Raw genomic sequence first — 20000 nt, 5'->3', positions numbered from 1 at the left:
CTAGTTTCATCAATCACTTTGCCTTTCTTTAAGTTGATACATAATGGATCCCTTCAATCAGCTTCCTTGTTCTTTGTCACTTGTTTAGGAAAAAGAAAAAGGTAGAAAGGCTGGGCTTTAAAGTCAAGGTTACAAACCTTATTTACACATGATAGGAAGATGTCAGTATGAGCAGGGGCCCTTCATAAAATGTTGAGTTTTGCCAACGTGTGATAATATGCAGTTTGAAGCTTCCTTCACACAGACCTTGAGTAGTGATGGTGCTTGTCAAAGCACTGAGTTCAAACAGGAGCTTGGAATTAAGATGTTCAGTGACAAAGTCGAAACAAATCCCAGAAAAGGTGATAATGCACTTTATTAGCTGAGGACATAATTAGTGATATTCAGCGACAAACTTTGTTTAGTATATGGAAAGAAATAGATTGTTTATATGCAGGTCCTGGACTATTTAGGCAGTGCTTTCCTGGTGCTTTCATAATTTTATATAGAAAATATTATGCAAATCAACCCTCTGTCCTGCCTGAAAAAAGCAAAACTCCACAGTGCCCTGTCTTTTCTTCCACAGCAAACTGAAAGTTTCTCCAAAAGTGTAAGATATGTGCCCTTAAGTCATTGTGGTTTGTGAGTGTTTATAAAATAAGTTTAAGAAACTTAGGCATCGTCCAACTGTGGATTTTGGAGTTGAGGCTTTGCAGGTGGGCGGTGTTGGACCAACATGGCAGCGTAGCACATGCTGTGCTAGATGAGTAAATTGATTTGGAAATGTGCAGCCCATAATGTGTTGATTTTGAATTCCCTACCTAAAATGTATAAATATTCCTAAAGCTTTCATAACTTATACAACACGTGTTCATAAAATGCTCTGGTTGTTGAGCAAAACATGTTTTACATTAGGGTTTTTTTTTGTAAAATCAGTAAACAAATCAGGATAATTACCTTTTTTGCTCTAACCATTTTTCCTTAACTCCTCTGGGGTTGTGTATACATACCATCACATTTGCCTTGCAAAATATTATTACATCCTCAGTGAGTGTCAAGAAAAATCCCGGAAAGGGAGTTAGGCATGGACATGTATGATTGGGACCAAGAGATTTTGTTCTACTGAAATTAAGAGCCTCTTTCTAGTGCAAGGTCTTTTCCCTTGATCATGTGAGCTTCAGGTGGAGGGAATTTGTAAGGGTGGTGGGCATAGTGCAGGCCTCTCTGAACGTTTTTGATGATCTGTTTTTGTCTTGGGGGAGTCACTATTCCAGCATAGGCTTCTATTCCCAATTATTGGTTGACATTCATTCTGAGGGTCACTTATCCATCCACACAGATCAGCTTCTCCTTCTTAGGCTGAAGAGTGCAGTCCTTACGATTTTGGGTACTTTCTAGTAATAGCTTACATGGAACATGGAAGCTATCCCAACATGATTGAGATCTTCCATTCCCGATTATGCCTTCAAAGGAAAGCCCAGGAAATATAGTTCCATGGCGAGCAACTTCATATAAAGTAGACAGTTACAATGTACTTGCATTTCCTGTCCCACCTGCATCTCTGCCATATGTGAAATCACTCTTTGGAAATGCACTTTCCCTTTTCAGAAGCAAATGTTAACATCCCCCCCAAAGCAAAAATAGACAAAAATGGCACAGAAGATGCTGGTCTTTGTTTATTAAACACCCATCTCCACATTTCTTAGCAGAGAATTAGGGAAGTCTGTCAAGCTGGGAGGCAGGGTGGCAGAGGGATCAGTTCATTCTAAGTACCGTACATGCAAGTCCTGCATTACAAGTGCTGGCTATGCAAGAATTCACTTATCCAAACACAAGGATTTAATACCCAAACCTTGATATGTACACCACAAATTCCATGGTTTGGGAATGCATTAGAATTTTTCCCGTGTTACTCAATGGAAGTTATTGGCTCGTTATGCGAATGGAGATCATTGATTCATTATGCAAATGGTTGCTTAAATGATTTCCAGAAAACCCATGGTGTTTATGAAGTGAGACCTACATTTGGTAGTAGGGTATATAGGTCAGGAATTTGTATGCTTTGCCCCCTGCTGTCCTTGCAAGGGAAATTCTGTTTGCTCTATCCTACAAAAGAAAGGCATTGTTTTTGTGCTGGCTGTTATGGGTTATTTTCACCCAATTATTCACATAAAGTTTTTTTGAGTCCTGAATAGCCAAGTGTTGCCCCATATCTGGTGCTCCCTGCTCCACCACTCTCCCTCATTTCGCTTTCTCCTGTTCTTCTAACTATGTGATAAAGGAGGTGCAGCTACCACTCTTTTGCAGAAGAAGCACTCTGTATCAATAAATATTTTAATTTTGGACATTTCACTAATCTTCTTTTGCAGCCTACAACAAATATTGCTGCATGATATGTGTAATGGCATTTGTACAAACAGTATGTTGTGTATAGGGAGAGTTGTCAGACACTCACAGAAACCTGAGGTTGGGGTGAAGGTGTGTATGATGTTTGAGGACATGGTCAGGCTCCTATAGAGGTCAAATATTTTTTCATTGCATGGTCAGAGCTACAAGCACCCTTGTTATATACTCTCCATATGAATCTGCCTGATAAGATTTTATCTTTGTGCCCCAACCTTTGGAGGGGGACTTCACAGCTACTAGGGATGGAGCCTTCTCTGTACAGTGGTACCCCGCAAGACGAACGCCTCGCAAGACGGAAAACCCGCTAGACGAAAGGGTTTTCCGTTTTGGAGGCGCTTCGCAAAACGAATTTCCCTATGGGCTTGCTTCGCAAGACGACAGCCCATAGGGAAATCTCAGGGACAGCGGGGAAGCGCAGCGCGTCTTCCCCACTGTCCTCGGACCTCCTCCCGCCGCTGGCTTCGGAACGAAGCTCTGATGCCGGGCGGCGGAGGGGGAAAGCCTCCTCCCGCCGCGCGGCATCGGGAGGAAGCCCCGATGCCGGGCGGCGGAGGGGGAACGTCTCCTCCCGATGCCGGGCGGCGGAGGGGGAACGTCTCCCCCCGCCGCGCGGCATCGGGACGAAGCCCCGATGCCGGGCGGCGGAGGGGGAACGTCTCCCCCCGCCGCGCGGCATCGGGACGAAGCTCCGATGCCGGGAGGGGGAGGGGGAAAGCCTTCTCCCGCCGCCCGGCATCGGATGGCTTTCCTGAAGACTTGGGGTGGGAGGAGGGTTTTCCTTCCCACCGCCAACATTCAGAATGCTGTTCTGAATGTTGGCGGTGGGGAGGAAAAACCCTCCTCCCACGCAAGCCCCGGGAACAGAGGGAAAGCGCTGCGCCCCTTCCCCTCTGTTCCCGTACCTGTCCTGAAGGCTTGCGGTGCGGAGAAAAGCCCTTCTCCGCACCGCCAGCCTGGCAAGCGGTTTCCCTAGGAACGCATTAATTGATTTTCAATGCATTCCTATGGGAAACCGTGCTTCGCAAGACGAAAAACCCGCAAGAAGAAAAAACTTGCGGAACGAATTAATTTCGTCTTGCGAGGCACCACTGTAGTGGCAGCTCTGCTTTGGGATGCCTTTTCCAGAACAATTTGGCAGGTCCCAATAATTGCATTTAGGTGTCTGGCTGAAACTTTTGGAAGAGTTCAACATAATTTAATTTCTATATTGCTTTTACTTTCAGCAAGGTAAAAAATGGAGCACTTTTAAAAAAGTTATTTGCAAGTGGACAACTTTGCAAGTTAATGACTGGTTCAGCAAAGTACTTAAGCATATTTTTAAAACTAGAGCATATATCTAGTCTCTGTGAAGTCAACTGTTTCAAAGGGAATCTGTGGCATATGACAGACCTTAATATTCATGAGGAGTACTCATATTTCAAAGCACTCTAATGGCACAAGCCACATTCGCATTACTGCACCTCACATTTCCAGGGCACTTGGAGGATTTGGCTTTATGAAGTATGTCAATGTAAAGCTTCCAGCTACATCTTGTAAAAACCAGTCATAACATTTCAGAGAAATGTGGTGAATCATATTTCACTCTTGTACTTGAAATACGGTATTTTAAGAACTACATGCACTGTTTTAACAAAATAATTTAATTACTGAGGCATGAAAATAAATTGTAGGAATTCTCTGTCATTAAGATCTGGATTCTGCCCTTTTCCCAAGGGATCCTAGAGGGCAGTCACCCTGGGCATTTTTTTCAGATTCTGAGCCCTCATTGGCCTCAAACGATAAGGAAGAGGGTGAGCTGTTTGCAGAAGAGTTGAAAGCACCACCCCTGAAGTGTAGGCTTCTTCGGTCATAAATTTTTCCTGCTCTGGTGGCCAAAGCAAGGAGAGTCCTGGAACTCCCTGAGGAACAACCCATGGAAACTGAGGCAAAAGCTACAGCAGCAACCAAAGGAGCCAAATCTGCCTTTCTGGATGGACCGCCACGTCTGGCTACCCTCCCTTTCCCAGATTCATTCCAAAAGCTGCGGAATACTGAGCAGACAACACTGGAAAAAAACAAACCATCATGCAAGCTGGTGAATAGACACTACCTCTTCCCAACTAATATTATGGGCCAATTGGCTACCCTAATTGTGGGTGTGCCAGTAGCAACTTTATCCTAAACTGTGATTATCCTGTCTGAAAGCAAAGGAGGACCAAGGAATGCTTGTGACAAGTGAGTAGAGGCGGTGCCACTTGGATTTTGAGGCAGAAGCGTTACGGCTAGAATAAGCATCCTGTGAGTCACTGATCTCACCTCCAGGGGGGATGTACCCAAACACATTGTAGATTGTCTACAGAAGCGCTCCATTGTGCCAGCCTTCCAAGAGCAGTGATAGTGAACATCTTGGCAATGTAATATCTGGCTCTGCAATATCTGGCAACTGGGATGTAGATGCAGGATCCCAAGGACACCTGGCCAATTCCGCATTCAATGGGGGAAAGCTTTATGGGGACCCGCTCAAAAAGTCCTTTTTGAGATATGGGATAAACAAAAGATGCTTCCTGTCAAGAAGGATGAACACAAAGATAAACAACATCAGTCCTTTTGTCTGTGACAACAATATATTAGACCACACTCTTCAACAGGCTACAGATCCAGATGAGATAGCACTGAAAGATCCAGTAGTTCCACAGAGCCTCATCAATGTCCCAATTCCAATCCTGGAATTGGGGGGAGTTGCAGTGTGGGGATCAATGGAAATCAAAAATCCTCTCCTTGTGCAATGTGGAAATGTCTCTGCTTATGCTTATTTTTGTCGTTTAGTCGTGTTCAACTCTTCGTGACTCTATGGACCAGAGCACGCCAGGCACTCCTGTCTTCCACTGCTTCCTGCAGTTTGGTCAAACTCATGTTGGTAGCTTCGAGAACACTGTCCAACCATCTCGTCCTCTGTCGTCCCCTTCTCCTTGTGCCCTCCATCTTTCCAAGCATCAGGATCTTTTCCAGGGAGTCTTCTCTTCTCATGAGGTGGCCAAAGTATTGGAGCCTCAGCTTCAGGATCTGTCCTTCCAGAGAGCACTCAGGGCTGATTTCCTTAAGAATGGATAGGTTTGATCTTCTTGCAGTCCATGGGACCTTTATTGGCAAGGTGATGTCTCTGCTTTTTAAGATGCTTTATCTGTTTTAGAACATTCAGTACTTTAATTTGCTTACAATTTATAATATTTAATGGATGAAAACAGTTACTGTTAATATTTTTCCATTTGATTTCTTCCATATGGCAACTTTTCCCTTAATGCCACAAGCTTTTCTTTCTTTGAACACTAATCTGATGTCCCTTCCCTTCTCCTCTTAAATTTCAGAGTTACTGGAGCATACCCACATAGTATATGTAGGAGGAAATAGCTCATAGCTTAGTACAGTGGTACCTCGGGTTAAGTACTTAATTCGTTCCGGAGGTCCGTACTTAACCTGAAACTGTTCTTAACCTGAAGCACCACTTTAGCTAATGGGGCCTCCTGCTGCCATGCCACCGGAGCACGATTTCTGTTCTCATCCTGAAGCAAAGTTCTTAACCTGAAGCACTATTTCTGGGTTAGCGGAGTCTGTAACCTGAAGCGTATGTAACCCGAGGTACCACTGTAGGTCATTTTTGGATTATGTCTTGGATAGAAGGGCCATTGAAAAGTTACTTCCAAAGACAGAATAAATTATTCTGTCCCTCACTGTTAACAAAACATAATTTTAAAGATTCCTTTGATTGTAGACAATAGACATTAATTGAACAAAATGTATATTTCATCCAGACAAGTTTCTTTTGTTATATGTGTTGAACCTGATCAATAGAAGCTTCTGACCATAGTGGTGTTGAACTGGAAAATATGTCAGTCAAAATTAGAAAGGGAGCAAGTAGGAGACAGTAATAGCTACATTTTAGCAGAAAGGATACATTTAGAGCAGTATGAATAGCAAGATTGGGCAATCTGCATTAACCTCAAAAAGATTCGTGTAGAAGCATGAATTTCTAAAATATCAGTTGTATTTATTTAAATCATGAATTGTGTTTAAAATGGAATTGATGCAAAAGTGCATTTTAGATTTCCAAAAGCAGTGAGAAATTTCACTATCAGCATAATAAACTCGGTGTCTAACAACAGAAATACTTATGGAGAACCTAGAATTTAGGGCAACATCTAATGTTTATAACTTTAATTACATATTTATCACTTCAATGCTAACTGGTTACACCTTCCATAGCAAATACGTTTCTTACAACTTGTGTTTTACCGCACCCAAATGCTGCTGATACCAGCCTTCTGTTTTTGCAGTCTCGGGTCGAAATAGGAGGTTTATCAGGCTCTTAGTGGACTGTCATAGGTGGTTGGTGGAATGCTTTGCAAGGCTCTTTTTGCATTTATACTATAATATTGCATGATTCTTGCAGCCAAAAAGGCAACTTCTGGGACTGTTTCCAGACATTGAAACACACAAACAGGTCCCTGGATTGGACTGCTGAGTTACACATTTTGAAAAAGCATTTTGGAAAACAGTAACTTGAAATTTTGCGTGTTTCTTCTTCTTCTTCAAGAAATATTCAGCAGTGGCGTTAAAAGTTTTACAGTTTTAATCTTAAAGCCACCCCCCAGGAAGCAGACATGCCATGTCATAAAATAACTATTAGTGATTAGTTTGTATCATATAAATCTAACTTGAGTTGATAATATGGTCCATTACCAGCTAACTGCACAGAGTATTTTTCATTTTACACTCTTCAGTTACTTTTTAGTGAAGTGTTGAAAATATGAAGCTTTTCTCCTTTCTAAAATTGCACGCTGTCTGTCTGTTATTAGGGAGATAACAGCTCTTATAAATGTTTCAGTAAGCACTAAGTAGACAGTTATGTGCACTCTCATTCCACGCTTATTTGCTTACTGTAATAAACTGATAAAATATGTGTGGTTTGTCTTCCTGTATCTATATGCACACAGATTTCCTTTAGAAATAATGTTGTGTCTGCAGAATTGATTGGTTATTTTCATAAAACATCTAAAAGTACATAGATGACTTTCTTAAATGTATGCCAATATGATTTGTAGTGGTTTATCATACAGTTCCTAAATGCATGTTAACTCTTTAGGGGAGGCTTCATTTAAACATATTTACAACATTTGTATTGAATCAGCCTACATAAAACAATTCCACCCAGTCTTGATGCTATTTTGAGTTTCTTCAGTTGTATAGCTCATGCTCCAGTAATGGTTTTTTAATATTTCATTCAGACAACTGACGGGTTAAAATACTTTTTGACCTGTGTACTTACATATAATGTCTAGCTTGGGGGAGGGTGAGCAGCAAAAAGAATTCTGCTTGTTAGCTTGTTTTTTGGTAAGATTTCTTATCCGCCCTTCACCATAAGGCAGCAGGGCAGATTACAACAATATAATATGCAATTATAAAAGAAAATGGTTCCAGCCAAAACAGAACAGTAAAAATTCAGCAAAAGAGGTTGGTACCAAATGTTCACGCTCTGACTCAAGCTGTGGTCATAAACAGTAACATGAAACAAGGTTCTACAGGTTGAATGGGTTTCTTCCTCTTCCCCGCCTTCCACCATATGTAATATTGTTTATGTACATGAGTGAAGAAGCCAGTGCCCGGCTGAGGAATGCTTCTTCCTATGTGCAGCTGAAGATCACTGAAAAATTATCGTACATATATGTATGCATAAAGATTATTTTAGCTAGACTAAAAATCAGATGATTAATGATCTGATGTTAAATTGATTAAATGTAGCCTCGGTACACTAAAGATTAATACATTTAATTTAAATGTGCATATTGCAAAAATCTTGACGTAGGTAGCTCTTTTGAAACTGGGAGACAAATTGTACGATTTGTCAATTAGAAAAACTTAAGATTTAAACACATTAAAAAATTCTACTCAGTTTTAAAAACTGCTTACCACCTTCTGCCTTATCTATGCTCCACAATGCTCTATTTTCTGCACAGCACTAAGCATAGAAATGTTTTCGCAGAGCAATCTAATCTACCATCAGTGGAAAATTTGACTGGATCAGGGTCAAAAGGGGTCGGAGGTGCATTTGCAGTCAAATGTACTCCAAGAAAGTTGTACAAATAGAATATCTGTTGGAAAGTATTCAGAGTGGCACCATTTGCAAGTAACAACCATGCTACCTTCCATGCATAAATAATTGAAATGAAGCCTATTCCATAATGTACATGGTAAGAGGGTCTAACTGATCCCTCAGTTCTTTAAATCTAGAACAATTTTTTGCACAATTAACACTGTGGACATTATATAACAACAAATCTTACAGACCTTGCAAACACAGCTTAATGCTACTCAAGCAGTCCGTGCACATTTTTGTTGCAATTTCCTTTTGTTTCTGTGACTGCAGAGATGACACTTGATCCTTTTCCTGTTAGCAGTGGCAAGTTGTGCCAGTTCTGTGGCTGCCTCTCTTGATATCCTAAGACAAGTTAGCTGTGTTTCTAGACTTAACCAAGAGTAGGATCTACTGCAAACCTAGGTCTACTAGGGAGAGATGTCTGGGGATGTTCTCTCTATTAAGGGATGTGCATCATACAATGAATGTACATATTTAAGGAAGCAGTTGCTACATTTGAAAACCAATAATGGTCATGATATTTTTATTATAACAATGAAATGAATGGTCTCTGGTTTGGAATTCTGATCTGAAATTGCTGCATCATTATGAATGGGTGGAGAATCATTGTCCTTTTCTTTGGTACATATCTTATAAATTTAAAATCTTTAGAATCTAAAAATACTGCTTTGTTAACACTTACTGCTTTGTAGATAAGGAACTCTGGGGGAAGAGGTAGGATTTCTGGTTTGTGTGTTTTCATTATGTGAAAGACAGTTTAAAAAAATTTAGCTAATGCTCTGGTGATATACGGCTGACTGCATATGTACAAGCTGGCTTGTACTATACTGCAGAATTGGTCCATCTGTTCCAGTATCATCTGCTATGACCAGCAGTAGTTTCTCAAGGTGTTGGGCAGAGGATCTTTCTTGAACCTACATGAGTTCACTTTTAACCGGAGATACCAAGAATTGAAACTTAGACTTTATGCATACAAAGAATACCAGTGAGGTCATCCCCCTTTCTTCCTTTCTGTTTCCCTCTGTAGATTTTAATGTTATCCAATTCCTTTCCCCCCCCCCATGTTGCTTTGATTATTTCCTTACAGGTTTTCACCTGAAAGCAATATGCAGTCTAATCCTTGCATTTTAGATATTCATAGAATGTAATATTGATTTCGTGCATCTTTTTTTTCCCAACCCATGCAAGAACTTGATAGTCTGTATTTACTAACTTTTAATTTTTCCTATGCAATAGGTCAGTGTTCCAGCCTTTGTGCCAACCAGAACTCATGAACTCCTGCACCGAATGAGTGGGAAAGGATTAGCAGCTCATTATCACTTCTCAAGACAGCCATGCATTTACAATGATCAGATGGTATCTGTCCAAGTGACCTTGGCTAACACCACTGACCAGAAGATAGAAAATATCCACTTGGGCGAAAAAAAGCTGCCTACTGGCATGAAAGTGCATGTGTTTAACCCAATAGGTAATTGTTCTATAATTTTGAAACTGCAATATATTTTTCTAGCCTCTGTAGCATCTTAACTTTTTAAGACTTAGATGCATTCAAAAACAAACAAACCTTGAACCTTTGATTCCAGGAGCAGGTAGATCTTTTAACTGTCAACTGTTTTCTGTGGTTCAATTAGGTGAACCTTCATAGTTATTTAATGACTTGCAATCCAGTGCATAGTAATGTCCACAGTCCTATTGATATCTGTGGTACTTCTTTGATTGGTCTGCAGATAGGTGGTAGGGAAGTTTTTTCTTTTTCATTTTATATTCCATATTCTCAGTCCAGAGTCCTGAAACAGGGTAGCATCTCAATTAAATAGCAGGAATAGAGCAGTGTTAAGATTTTTAAATGCAATTTAATTAAATGCAAAAACTTTAAAAAGTGTGTAAAATGTATTGATACATATATTAATAACATTGGGATATTAATATTGCTAGTAAAGTTAGCAATATAGGGCTGTGTTCAGTGTAGTGCTAAGCAAAATGTTCTGTCAGTACTACAAGGATTTCTCCTTACACAACACAACACCCCCCAACGCCTCCCCCAAAATCTATTCTGGGGTTCCCCCAACCCCAGAGTGATTATGGGACCACATAGGAGAGGAGAGGGGGAAATCTCATTGCACTAGTTCAGAGGAACACGTGCCCTCTACACATTTCTTGCCCTTGGATGTTAATAAAGAACTTGAACAGGGCTGTATTTAATGATGCATACACATAAAATGGAGGTATTTCCTGTAATAGTACAGGAAATCACAAGTATTAGGGTAGGTTAATAATTGTGAAGGACAGATCCGTTAGGATAATTCATAATAATACACCAGAATGGGGGAGGGAACAACTCATAATTATTAGTCTTCACTGGGGTTGGACTAGATGACCCTTAGGATCCCTTCCAACTCTCTCATTCTAAGGACATTCATAATCATATTCTAGCATTTTTCATGATTATCAGTTGGTGCTCTTGCCATGAGCAGAAGGTCTTTTGGTGTAGTGGGAAATGCTCACTCATGAGAGCGGAGAGGAATTGGGTTTCGGGAATTCTCACCAGCACTTTGAATAGGTCTTGGGATCTAATACAAAGCCAGTGCAGTAGAGCCAGAAAAGGAGCAATACACTTTCTGCACACTATTACTATAAATTTTGCTATTGCTGAGTGGCAACTGAAACTTTTGAACCATCTTCAGATAAAGCACCCCATAGAAAGCATTGTAGTCGCAAGTAAATGAGATGAAAAATGGATGACAGCATATCAGTATCATGACAAGACATGGGCATATGGACATAAAAGTTGCAAAATAACTCCTCTCTTCAAAAAGAAGGAAAGGAGAATATGTGAATTCATAGATTTGTAGAGTGAAGGGACCACAAGGGCCATTTAGTCCAGTCCCCTGCAATGCAGGAATCTTTTGCTCAACATGAGGCTCAAACCCAGAATTTTCTGCACATATTGCTATGCCTTATATTGACTGTTCATTATTCCCCACAATGCTTATGAGGAGACTGCTTGATTAATCCGCAATCTTAATCACACTTGTGTAAGGTCTGTTGAATTTAGTGAGACTTACTTCAGTGCAAGCATGCACACAATTATTCCCTTAAATATATGAATCAGACCTAAGAAGCAGGAATGGAGTAAAGCCAGTTTAATTAAAAAGCAGTGCATTCATACATACCCAGAATGTGTAGTCTATATGTTGTAAGTGAAATGAACATCATAGAGTAATATGACGAATAATCTTTAGTTCTGTGAAGAGCTTTCAGTGAAATATAAAGTGAAGTAAGAAACTATATTGGCGGTTAGAATCTGGATTCAGCAAAAATATAAAAACAGAACAAGTAAGCACCATGGAAGATAAAGTGCAATTCAAGAGAATCAGATTTAAAAGTAAGAAAAATATAAAAGTAAGATAACATACTTTGTGATCAAAATAATCAGTATAGTAATGTGTGTGTGTGTTTTAGCTAAACTAATTTTGGATAGCACTTTTCCTAGAAACACGTTCTGTGATGTTTCATGTTAAAGTAATCTTACCCATTAGTTAAGATTTAAATGTTTGGGTATTTTAATGCAATAACTATAATATATTATTGCATGTAATATATTGCACACATATTCTGACATTGTAAATAAAGGCTGCTATAGTTTTCTAGTAAATTGATGGAACAAAGGTATTCTCTTCACTGATCCTTTTAAATTTCTCTGACAAATAAGCAAATTGTTCTTAAATCTCAAAGTTAAATACATTACAACAGTTGAATCAGGTATTTTCTGTAAATTGGAATAATTGTTTGATAAGATTTCTTGTTCTTAACTTATTATAGCAGAGAATTTTCAAGTAACAGCCTACCAAGGTTATCTCAATATCTCCAGTGTCATTTCTGACACTGATAAATATGTATCTACATGCAGCTCACTGAAGAGAACCCCAAAGGGTCAGTTAACAGTCCCTGTTATCTAATTATTTTCTTCATCATTCCAATGACTAACACTTGATCAAAAGCCAAGCAAATATTTGTTCTAAAATTTTGCAAAGTCAGTAAATGTTTAAGGAATACGTTAAAGTAGGCAGAACCTAATACAAGTTTTCAAAAGCCTTGTTGTTACACTGATTTATCTAACTTTTTCAATGTTTTGCTTTATGTTCTATTCAATAGAATCTCTTGAACCTGGGGAATCTATGACAGTCTCAGTAGGGATTGACTTTTGTGATTCTACCCAGGCTGCCAATTTCCAGTTGTGGTAAGTTACGCTGCAGTGGCTTTTCAAAAATAGATCATTAATGTGTAGGGGAAATGAATGGAAGAAAATACAATTTTTTTGTCCTGTTGTGCTGTTTGAATATTAACGCATTATGCTAAGGCGGGTTTTATTTAAGCCTCTGAAGGTTGATCAGTATGCTTAATACAGAGATGGAAAAGTTCTATTTTTGTGTTTTTATAGAAACACAATAGAAATTTAATAAATGAAATAATTATACTGATAATATGGCTCTCCAAATAACTACATAATGCACAATTTAGTTAATACATTGTTTTCTTGCTGCTAGTATATTTAGATTGGCAACAGTGTCATAGCTTGTCAGTATCCAGGGGCTGAAATCAGCAGTCAGTCACCTTAAAGAACCATGGTTACTGTAAAGCCCACCACCCCAGATATCCCACCCCTTTAGACAAAAGAAGTTCAGGAAGTGTTTCTGCTTACCACAGAAAATGGTTTACAAAATAATGAGCACCTCCATTATATCAGACTAGTCATATGTAAAAGTATCTGTTTGGTCCCCTCTGGAAAGCTCAGTACTTAACATTTGCATGCCTGTGTTTTGGTATCATTTCTAGTGTGAACAAGAAAAGGATCTCTGTACTGAGGTGGTTTCCACTGAGTACTGTGGGTGAACAGGCAGCTTTATTTTATGTGTAACGAAGAAACAAAGCTTGTTCCTTGACACCAGCATCACAAGCTTTGGCAATAGGTTTTCCATATTGGGAACAGGGGACAGATTTAGCCTTTTCCCCAATAATGTCCCGGAGTTGTACCCCTTTAACATTCATTTGCACCAGTGAATGGTTACTCTTTCCCCATAAGAATGAATGATGAAATGTCCTCTTTGAGGGCATAATTTAATTGAAGGCAGGACTTGCCCGTTACCCTGCCCTTGTTCACCAAGGTTTGTCCTACAGTTACAGATTGTGGCTGAGGAGAGTTTGGGTGGCTCGCTAAGTCAAACCATGGAGCAGTGCAGATTTGAGCTGCTATCCAAGAGCCAACATGTTTGTGCAATTCCAGCAAACAATAGTTTGGCTTACTGTGACGTGCAAATCAGGCCAAAGTGAAACCCAGCCCCTGCTAACAAGACCCTTGTGAAAGTATGCAGAGCATATGGATGTGTTGCACCAGGAGGGTCCCAGAAATCTATCTGGGCTCCTTCCACTCCCAGGTGTTGTAATATTTATAGCTGGTTCTTCAGTTATATATTTAAGTGTGTGAAAGAAGGGCTGCTTTCTTTTCTCCCCTGCCCTCAATCCTAAAAGTATGAATCCAAAGTAATCTAAGGTAAACAAATTCTTAAACAAATTGTTTGTCTAATATTGTGGATCAGAAAATAATGTAATGAAGTTATGTTTTGTGGTAGGGGAGAGAACATTTAGATAAGAGCCTCCCATTTGAAGCCTGAAGTAGTACAGTCCAGGCACAGATTTACCAATTTGGTAGGCCTATCTCAGCTGGCTTACTTTTGTATTCAGCAGTGCCACTCATGTTCTGGAGGCAGCCAGACACACCAGGTCTCCCCCTACAAGATAGTGGATGAGTCTCAATTAGTTTGTAGACTTATGAGTCATATGTGTTTGCTTAACATTCATTATACCATTAGATTTTTTGCTGGTGTGATTCCCTGCTTAGCCTTCCATAAGATCATCAACAGTTCTTTACTGTAATTTCAGCAGGCTAGTTAACCTGATATTTGCTGGTGCTTCAACAAATAAACCATAGTCAGAGAGCAAACATACATTCTAGCTAAGGAAATCTGGGAAGTAAACATGCTGAAGTTCATATACTGCAGATGTAATTTCACTATTCTGTTCCACAAAGTGATATTGGCTTCATACTTCCTTGCATGTGGAATTTTATGGTATTTTTTTTTAATCCAGTAGTTCCTTTATCATGTTTTAGATTATTCAAAAAGGTATTAAAATTATCTGCAGCATTTTTATGAGTGATATAATAACAGTATTCATGATCTGCTTTTGAGCATCTTTAAAGGCTGGCATGATTTGGCATTATAGTATGTTGATCTTGCATTGAATATTGCATAGAATGTTTTTTAAATGTTCATGTTTTTATATAAAGTATGTGCACTTTTGAGTGCCCCTCTCTCAGCAAACTAATAGTTCAGTTCCAGACTTAAGCCACTGAAGGCTTGAGATTCTTTGCAGTGATAAATATAAGCAATGTAGCATAACACATTGATTTTATGCAGATCATCACCTTTATGTTTTGGGAGGTCTGCTGTATTAGTGATATATAAAAACTGATTACTTTCTCCAACATTGCCTAGTAATTGTTTATTATTTTCCTATTAGACAAACAAGAAAGATCAATATTCTTCAACACCGGTCTATGAGTAACGTCACTGTAAATAGATTTGCCTCAGACACCAGTGGTGTATTCATTTTAATGATTTGGACAATGTGAACCCAATGACACAGCTCAAGCTAAGCACCAAGTTTAGAGTTGAAATAAGAAACCAAATAGTTGCTATTCTACTACTCAATTAAAGGTTTTTTTAAACACACAGTTAAAATGAATGAAAAATTATGTTGCTAAAAAGAGGTTGGATTTTAAACTTTTAGCTAGGTGAATATTTTAAGGAGTACCAAATAACACATATTTTTCTCCCACACTTTCTAAATGGGATGTACAAATGGGGCCAGTCCGTCACCAGCAGGCGAACGGACTCAAAGGAGGTTGGGACTGTATCCTTAAAATTCTAGGAATACAGCCTCCAACAGCACCAACCCACCTCCGTCTCTCAGCCAAAATCCAGCTGCTAAGGTGATCCTCAAACAACAGTCAGTGACACCCAAAACTTACAGGGGCAAGGCACTAGGTTTCTTCCGGTCAACTGCCACTTTGTCTAGTTCCCCACATCAAAAAAGCTGGAGCTCAGATTACAGCTGTTGCTTCAGACTGGGAGCTTATATAGAAACTGCAGGCTTCGTCCCCTCCTGGCTCTGAGCCAGGCGGCCCTGGTCCAAGGACGTGCTTCCATCCACTTCCTTTTCACTAGGTATTTCTGCAGTGGCTCTAAAGCTTCTGCTTGGCTCACATCTCTTCTACTGCTGTGGTCCTGAGGAAAGTTGGGTGGGTGGGTCCGAGAGCTAGCCAGGAACTCCGGCAGCTGGAGTGTGAGACTTCAGTCCTGGGGCACAGATATCTTCATGGTCACTGATAGTGTGGAGAACCAGTGGAGACCACAGGTTCAAGTTTGGGGCAGGGCTGAATCTTGACACTCCTACAGAGGGTTCTGAGATACTTTCATTGCCTAGCACTCTAGCCCCTGTGACATCGCAAGACTGAAGTGCAAGTTCTCAATAAAAACCTCTTCATTCCAAATCCATTCTAGCAGCCATTGCATTGTGCTGCCCTTCGATGCCAGTTTCCTGTATTCTCTGTGTGATTGTCAAAGATGGCAATCCACACCAGTTCCCCTGCAAAAATAATGTTTACCTTTTTCTCTTACACTATTTAATAGAACATAGTTTACCTATGTAAACTAAACTTACTGATTCTATTAAAATCATTTTATATATTATTTGTTTTATATATGTTAAGCCCGCAGAATAATAAAAGTATGTGTGGTGTTGGCCGTATTGTTATGAAAAGGTTCACCCCCATAAACCATTTCTGATTATAATTATTTCCCTTACATTGTTCCAAAAGGAGTACTTTGTCTTACATCAAATGTAATTGATCCTGAAGCAGTGTAATCACAATTACTCACTTTCTTAATTAGCCTGCCCAAAATCAGAAAATGGAAACCGATCGGCACTGTTTAAATCAATAGCTTTGTAGTAAGGCTTGTGTGGGAAGGCAGATAGTGGTAATGGGTAGATCAATTGGTTTAGATGCCAATCATTGACTGTGATTTGCATAGCAAAATTTGCTATTCTTGTAATGTACTGGAGCAAGCGATTCAGTAAAAGCAAATTATATAAAGGAAAGGTAAAAATTGGTAATAAAACATTTAGGAGTTTTAAAATAGTTCCTTATATAAATGATGCAAAACTCTAATAAAGAATTAAAAGCGCCTGGAAGAACTCCTTGGTAAGCACTATTTTTATTAAGCAAAGCTTTCCAAGAAATACATCTAATTAAAGATAGTAAAGAGAGAATCCTTAACTTGAAGATTGGACCTAACACTTATTTAGCACGCTTAGAAAGATGTTCACCTTACACATGACCAATACAACCCCTTTATTTTCTTGAAGTTTTCCATGCTTTATTTCAGATCTACAAAACCACTGCATAGTTCTCTGTATGAAGGTGGTAACAATATGATTTTTGGCCTTCAAAAAGAACACACAATCCTATCTTTTTTGGCATAGAAACAGATTGATGCTTGGTGTGGTAAAAGTGGCAGTGGCAGTGAAAATGAGCAGGGACCCAAGCGGGGGGTTGGGGTGGGGTGGGAGGGGTTCCTTCATCTCCATCCTGCTCTCTGGCGGCTTAAAGTGGTTGTGCACAGTTACCAAGCAACTAGCGCTGGTGGTAGCAAGTTACGAGAGCTTTGTTACACACACACTTTACCTCAGGGCCGGGAGGGCGCTGGTGAAGGGCCTGCCTGGCCACTTCTAAACTTCAGCCCGTACCCCATGTCTCACAGAGGTCTGGAAGGAGGAAGAAGGCACTCCAGCACCAGTGCTTTTTTCTAGAAAAATGGTGCTGGTACTGCGTACTGCTAGAAAAGAGGCACTGGTTCTGGGGCACAGTAATTTAGGGAATATAAAAGTTTTACCACTTTATCATAGTTGGAACACAGATGTAGCCATTCTGTGTGCTGTGGAATGATGTAATCAGAGGTGAAAACAATGAACATCCTAGGTATGGATTCTGCTGAATATTTAAAATTTTGGTGGCTGGTTTTTTGGTGCGGGTGAAGACTGGTCATTATATAAATTGTTCCTTATTTCTTTACTGATAAGACAAGTGTTTTATCTTACTAAACCATTCATTTACCTTTCTGGTTTTTTCCACAGTACAAAAGATGATCAGTTCAGTATTAATATTCAACCCCCTGTCGGAGAACTACTTTTACCAGTTACTATGTCGGAAAAAGACTTTAAGAGAGAACGAGGTAAGGAAAAAAATTAAAATAAGATGGATGTTCTGGACCTTTTTGCAAATGCAGTAAAATCATATTGTTCTAAATGAGAACATATTTTTCTGGTCTAACCCCAATATTTCCGTTGACTGCCCTCCTAAGTAACACTCATTTCATATTGCACTGGTACTAAGAAACTGATTGAAACTTTTTTTAAAAAAACACACCTCATGATTAGGCCATAACCACTGTGTGAGTTTGTGTGTATTTTGCTTATCTAGGTGATTCTTTTGAGTATACATGTACTGTTTTAATGGCTATTGTACCATATACAGTGGTACCTCAGGTTAAGTACTTAATTTGTTCCGGAGGTGCGTTCTTAACCTGCAACTGTTTTTAACCTGAAGCACCACTTTAGCTTAAGGGGCCTCCCACTGCTGCCGCGCCGCCAGAGCACGATTTCTGTTCTCATCCTGAAGCAAAGTTCTTAACCTGAAGCACTATTTCTGGGTTAGTGGAGTCTGTAATCTGAAGCATATGTAACCTGAGGTACCACTGTACAGTCATATCTCATGTTACGTTCGCTACATGTTACATTCTTTCAGGTTACGTCCCGCGGTGACCCGGAAGTACCGGAAAGAGTTACTTCCGGGTTTCACTGCTCGTGCATGCGCAGATGCGGCGAGTTGCAACCCGCGCGTGCGCAGATGCGCCGCTTCGGGTTGTGTTCTTTTCATTTTGTGAACGGGCCTCCAGAATGGATCCCGTTCGCAACCAGAGGTACCACTGTAGTGTATTTTTTTTAAATTTAGGACTCCTTGTTGTGTGAAGCAATAAATATATCTATTTAACCAAACTATGGCTTCCTGTGCACTTGGACATTTCATATTAGTCCTAGTGATTGGAATACTGGTGTAACCTACTCAGAAAAACAATTCCAACACATTTTCCTTTATATTTCCAGTCCTCTTTCTAAAGCTTTTGCTTGTATATAGCTAGTATACTTTGTCCCTACTCCATTAAAATTCATTTGTGTGACCTACTTCTTACAGCATTATTTAGCCTTAATCTCTTCAGTTTCAAAAGAAGTATGGCTTAGCTACTTAGTTGGCACCCACATTTTTTGTCGCACTTTTAAAAATATAGAATGGAGCAATTCTGTGTTCACCAAAAGTATGGCTGAGCTGCATAGGATGCAGCAGAAAGTCTGACCCACTGTCAGAAGTCTCCATAGTGCAAAGCCAAAAAGCTCTGTGCCCTTCCTTGATAATGGGCAGTGAGGGCCAAAATGAGTTGTATAGGAGAAGACAAGGAATGTGCACATCCTAACCTCTGCCTCCGCCCCCGACCCCCCCCCCCCCGCACATCCACAGAGGCCACAAAGCTGCACTAGCTCTGTGGTTGGCGTAGTTATGTGGCTCTGTTTGTTAGGTGTTCCCCCACCCACAGCTAGCCAGCAGAGCTTTGGATTTTGCTGTTGCTCCATCATAGACTCTGTACTTATGCACAATCACATAACAGGGTTGCTCTGCCTGTCTCATAACTCGCAGGCTTTTTGTGTGGCATCACATCAAATATATATGAAGGACTTTCCTGTACTACAAATTCTTTTTGCAAAAGGTTTTATTTGGTATTGTGTTTAAAGAAGCCAAACAGAAAAGTGCTTTTTGGTTTATTTATAAGCTCACCTGGACAGTCTCTGACCTTTAGATTCCATTGTGTCTTCTCATATTGGAATTTGCATTAATCAGTCCTTTCATTCTGTTCTAGAAAGTTTAAAAAATCCTTGTGTATTTATTACAGCCGCCCAAAACACGTGAATATGATATATATTTAATATAAATGTTTAATAAGCAGTTTTGTGGGTCTTCTTCTCTGTGTCTTTCGTCTAGAAATAATGATAGCCTTCACAACTATTTGATTTCCTTTTTTTTCCGTGTAGTTGTGTCCTATGATAAAAAATAAGGTCAATTATTTTCTCCCTTAACTAGTTCCTAACTATTTGCTGTTCTTACTCTTTGCTGGCTAAAGCCTACTTTGCACGTGCTCAGCAAACCAAGGTGAGTGAGTGACTTGAGGCTTCGTCATATTTTGTGATCTACTTTTCTCCCCTTCTCTTAAACTGTCATCTTGGAGTGCAATTTTAAGTAAAACTGGATATTGCA

At 39.7% G+C, this 20000-nt stretch overlaps 1 protein-coding gene and 1 long non-coding RNA gene across 12 annotated transcripts in view; one reads left to right on the top strand and one right to left on the bottom strand.

Moving 5' to 3' along the window:
* Positions 1 to 20000, top strand: part of AP3B1 (adaptor related protein complex 3 subunit beta 1) — a 142771-nt gene that overhangs the window by 105320 nt on the left and 17451 nt on the right. For all 3 annotated transcript variants that reach the window (XM_083465201.1, XM_083465200.1, XM_083465202.1), the window contains 3 exons: positions 9752 to 9983; positions 12671 to 12755; positions 17771 to 17868. In XM_083465201.1, the coding sequence (XP_083321327.1) occupies positions 9752 to 9983; positions 12671 to 12755; positions 17771 to 17868 (415 nt within the window). The remainder of the gene's footprint in view (positions 1 to 9751; positions 9984 to 12670; positions 12756 to 17770; positions 17869 to 20000) is intronic.
* The window catches only part of LOC310688733, a 152541-nt gene continuing 138958 nt past the window's right edge, over positions 6418 to 20000 (bottom strand). For 6 of the 9 annotated variants that reach the window (XR_014517096.1, XR_014517097.1, XR_014517100.1 and 3 more), the window contains 5 exons: positions 19524 to 20000; positions 14246 to 14304; positions 11689 to 11819; positions 10072 to 10302; positions 6422 to 6826 (listed from right to left, as the gene is read on the bottom strand). The exon at positions 19524 to 20000 is cut by the window's right edge. This is a non-coding gene — a long non-coding RNA (uncharacterized lncRNA). Of the gene's footprint in view, positions 6827 to 10071; positions 10303 to 11688; positions 11820 to 14245; positions 14305 to 19523 lie in introns of all 9 variants that reach the window. The other 3 variants (XR_014517098.1, XR_014517099.1, XR_014517102.1) reach the window with 3 other exon arrangements.

Source organism: Podarcis liolepis, assembly GCF_965112155.1.
Source record: "Podarcis liolepis genome assembly, chromosome: 11".
Taxonomy (NCBI): domain Eukaryota; kingdom Metazoa; phylum Chordata; class Lepidosauria; order Squamata; family Lacertidae; genus Podarcis; species Podarcis liolepis.
The sequence above is the reverse complement of the archived record's forward strand: the minus strand, read 5'-3'. Positions and strand labels throughout refer to the sequence as shown.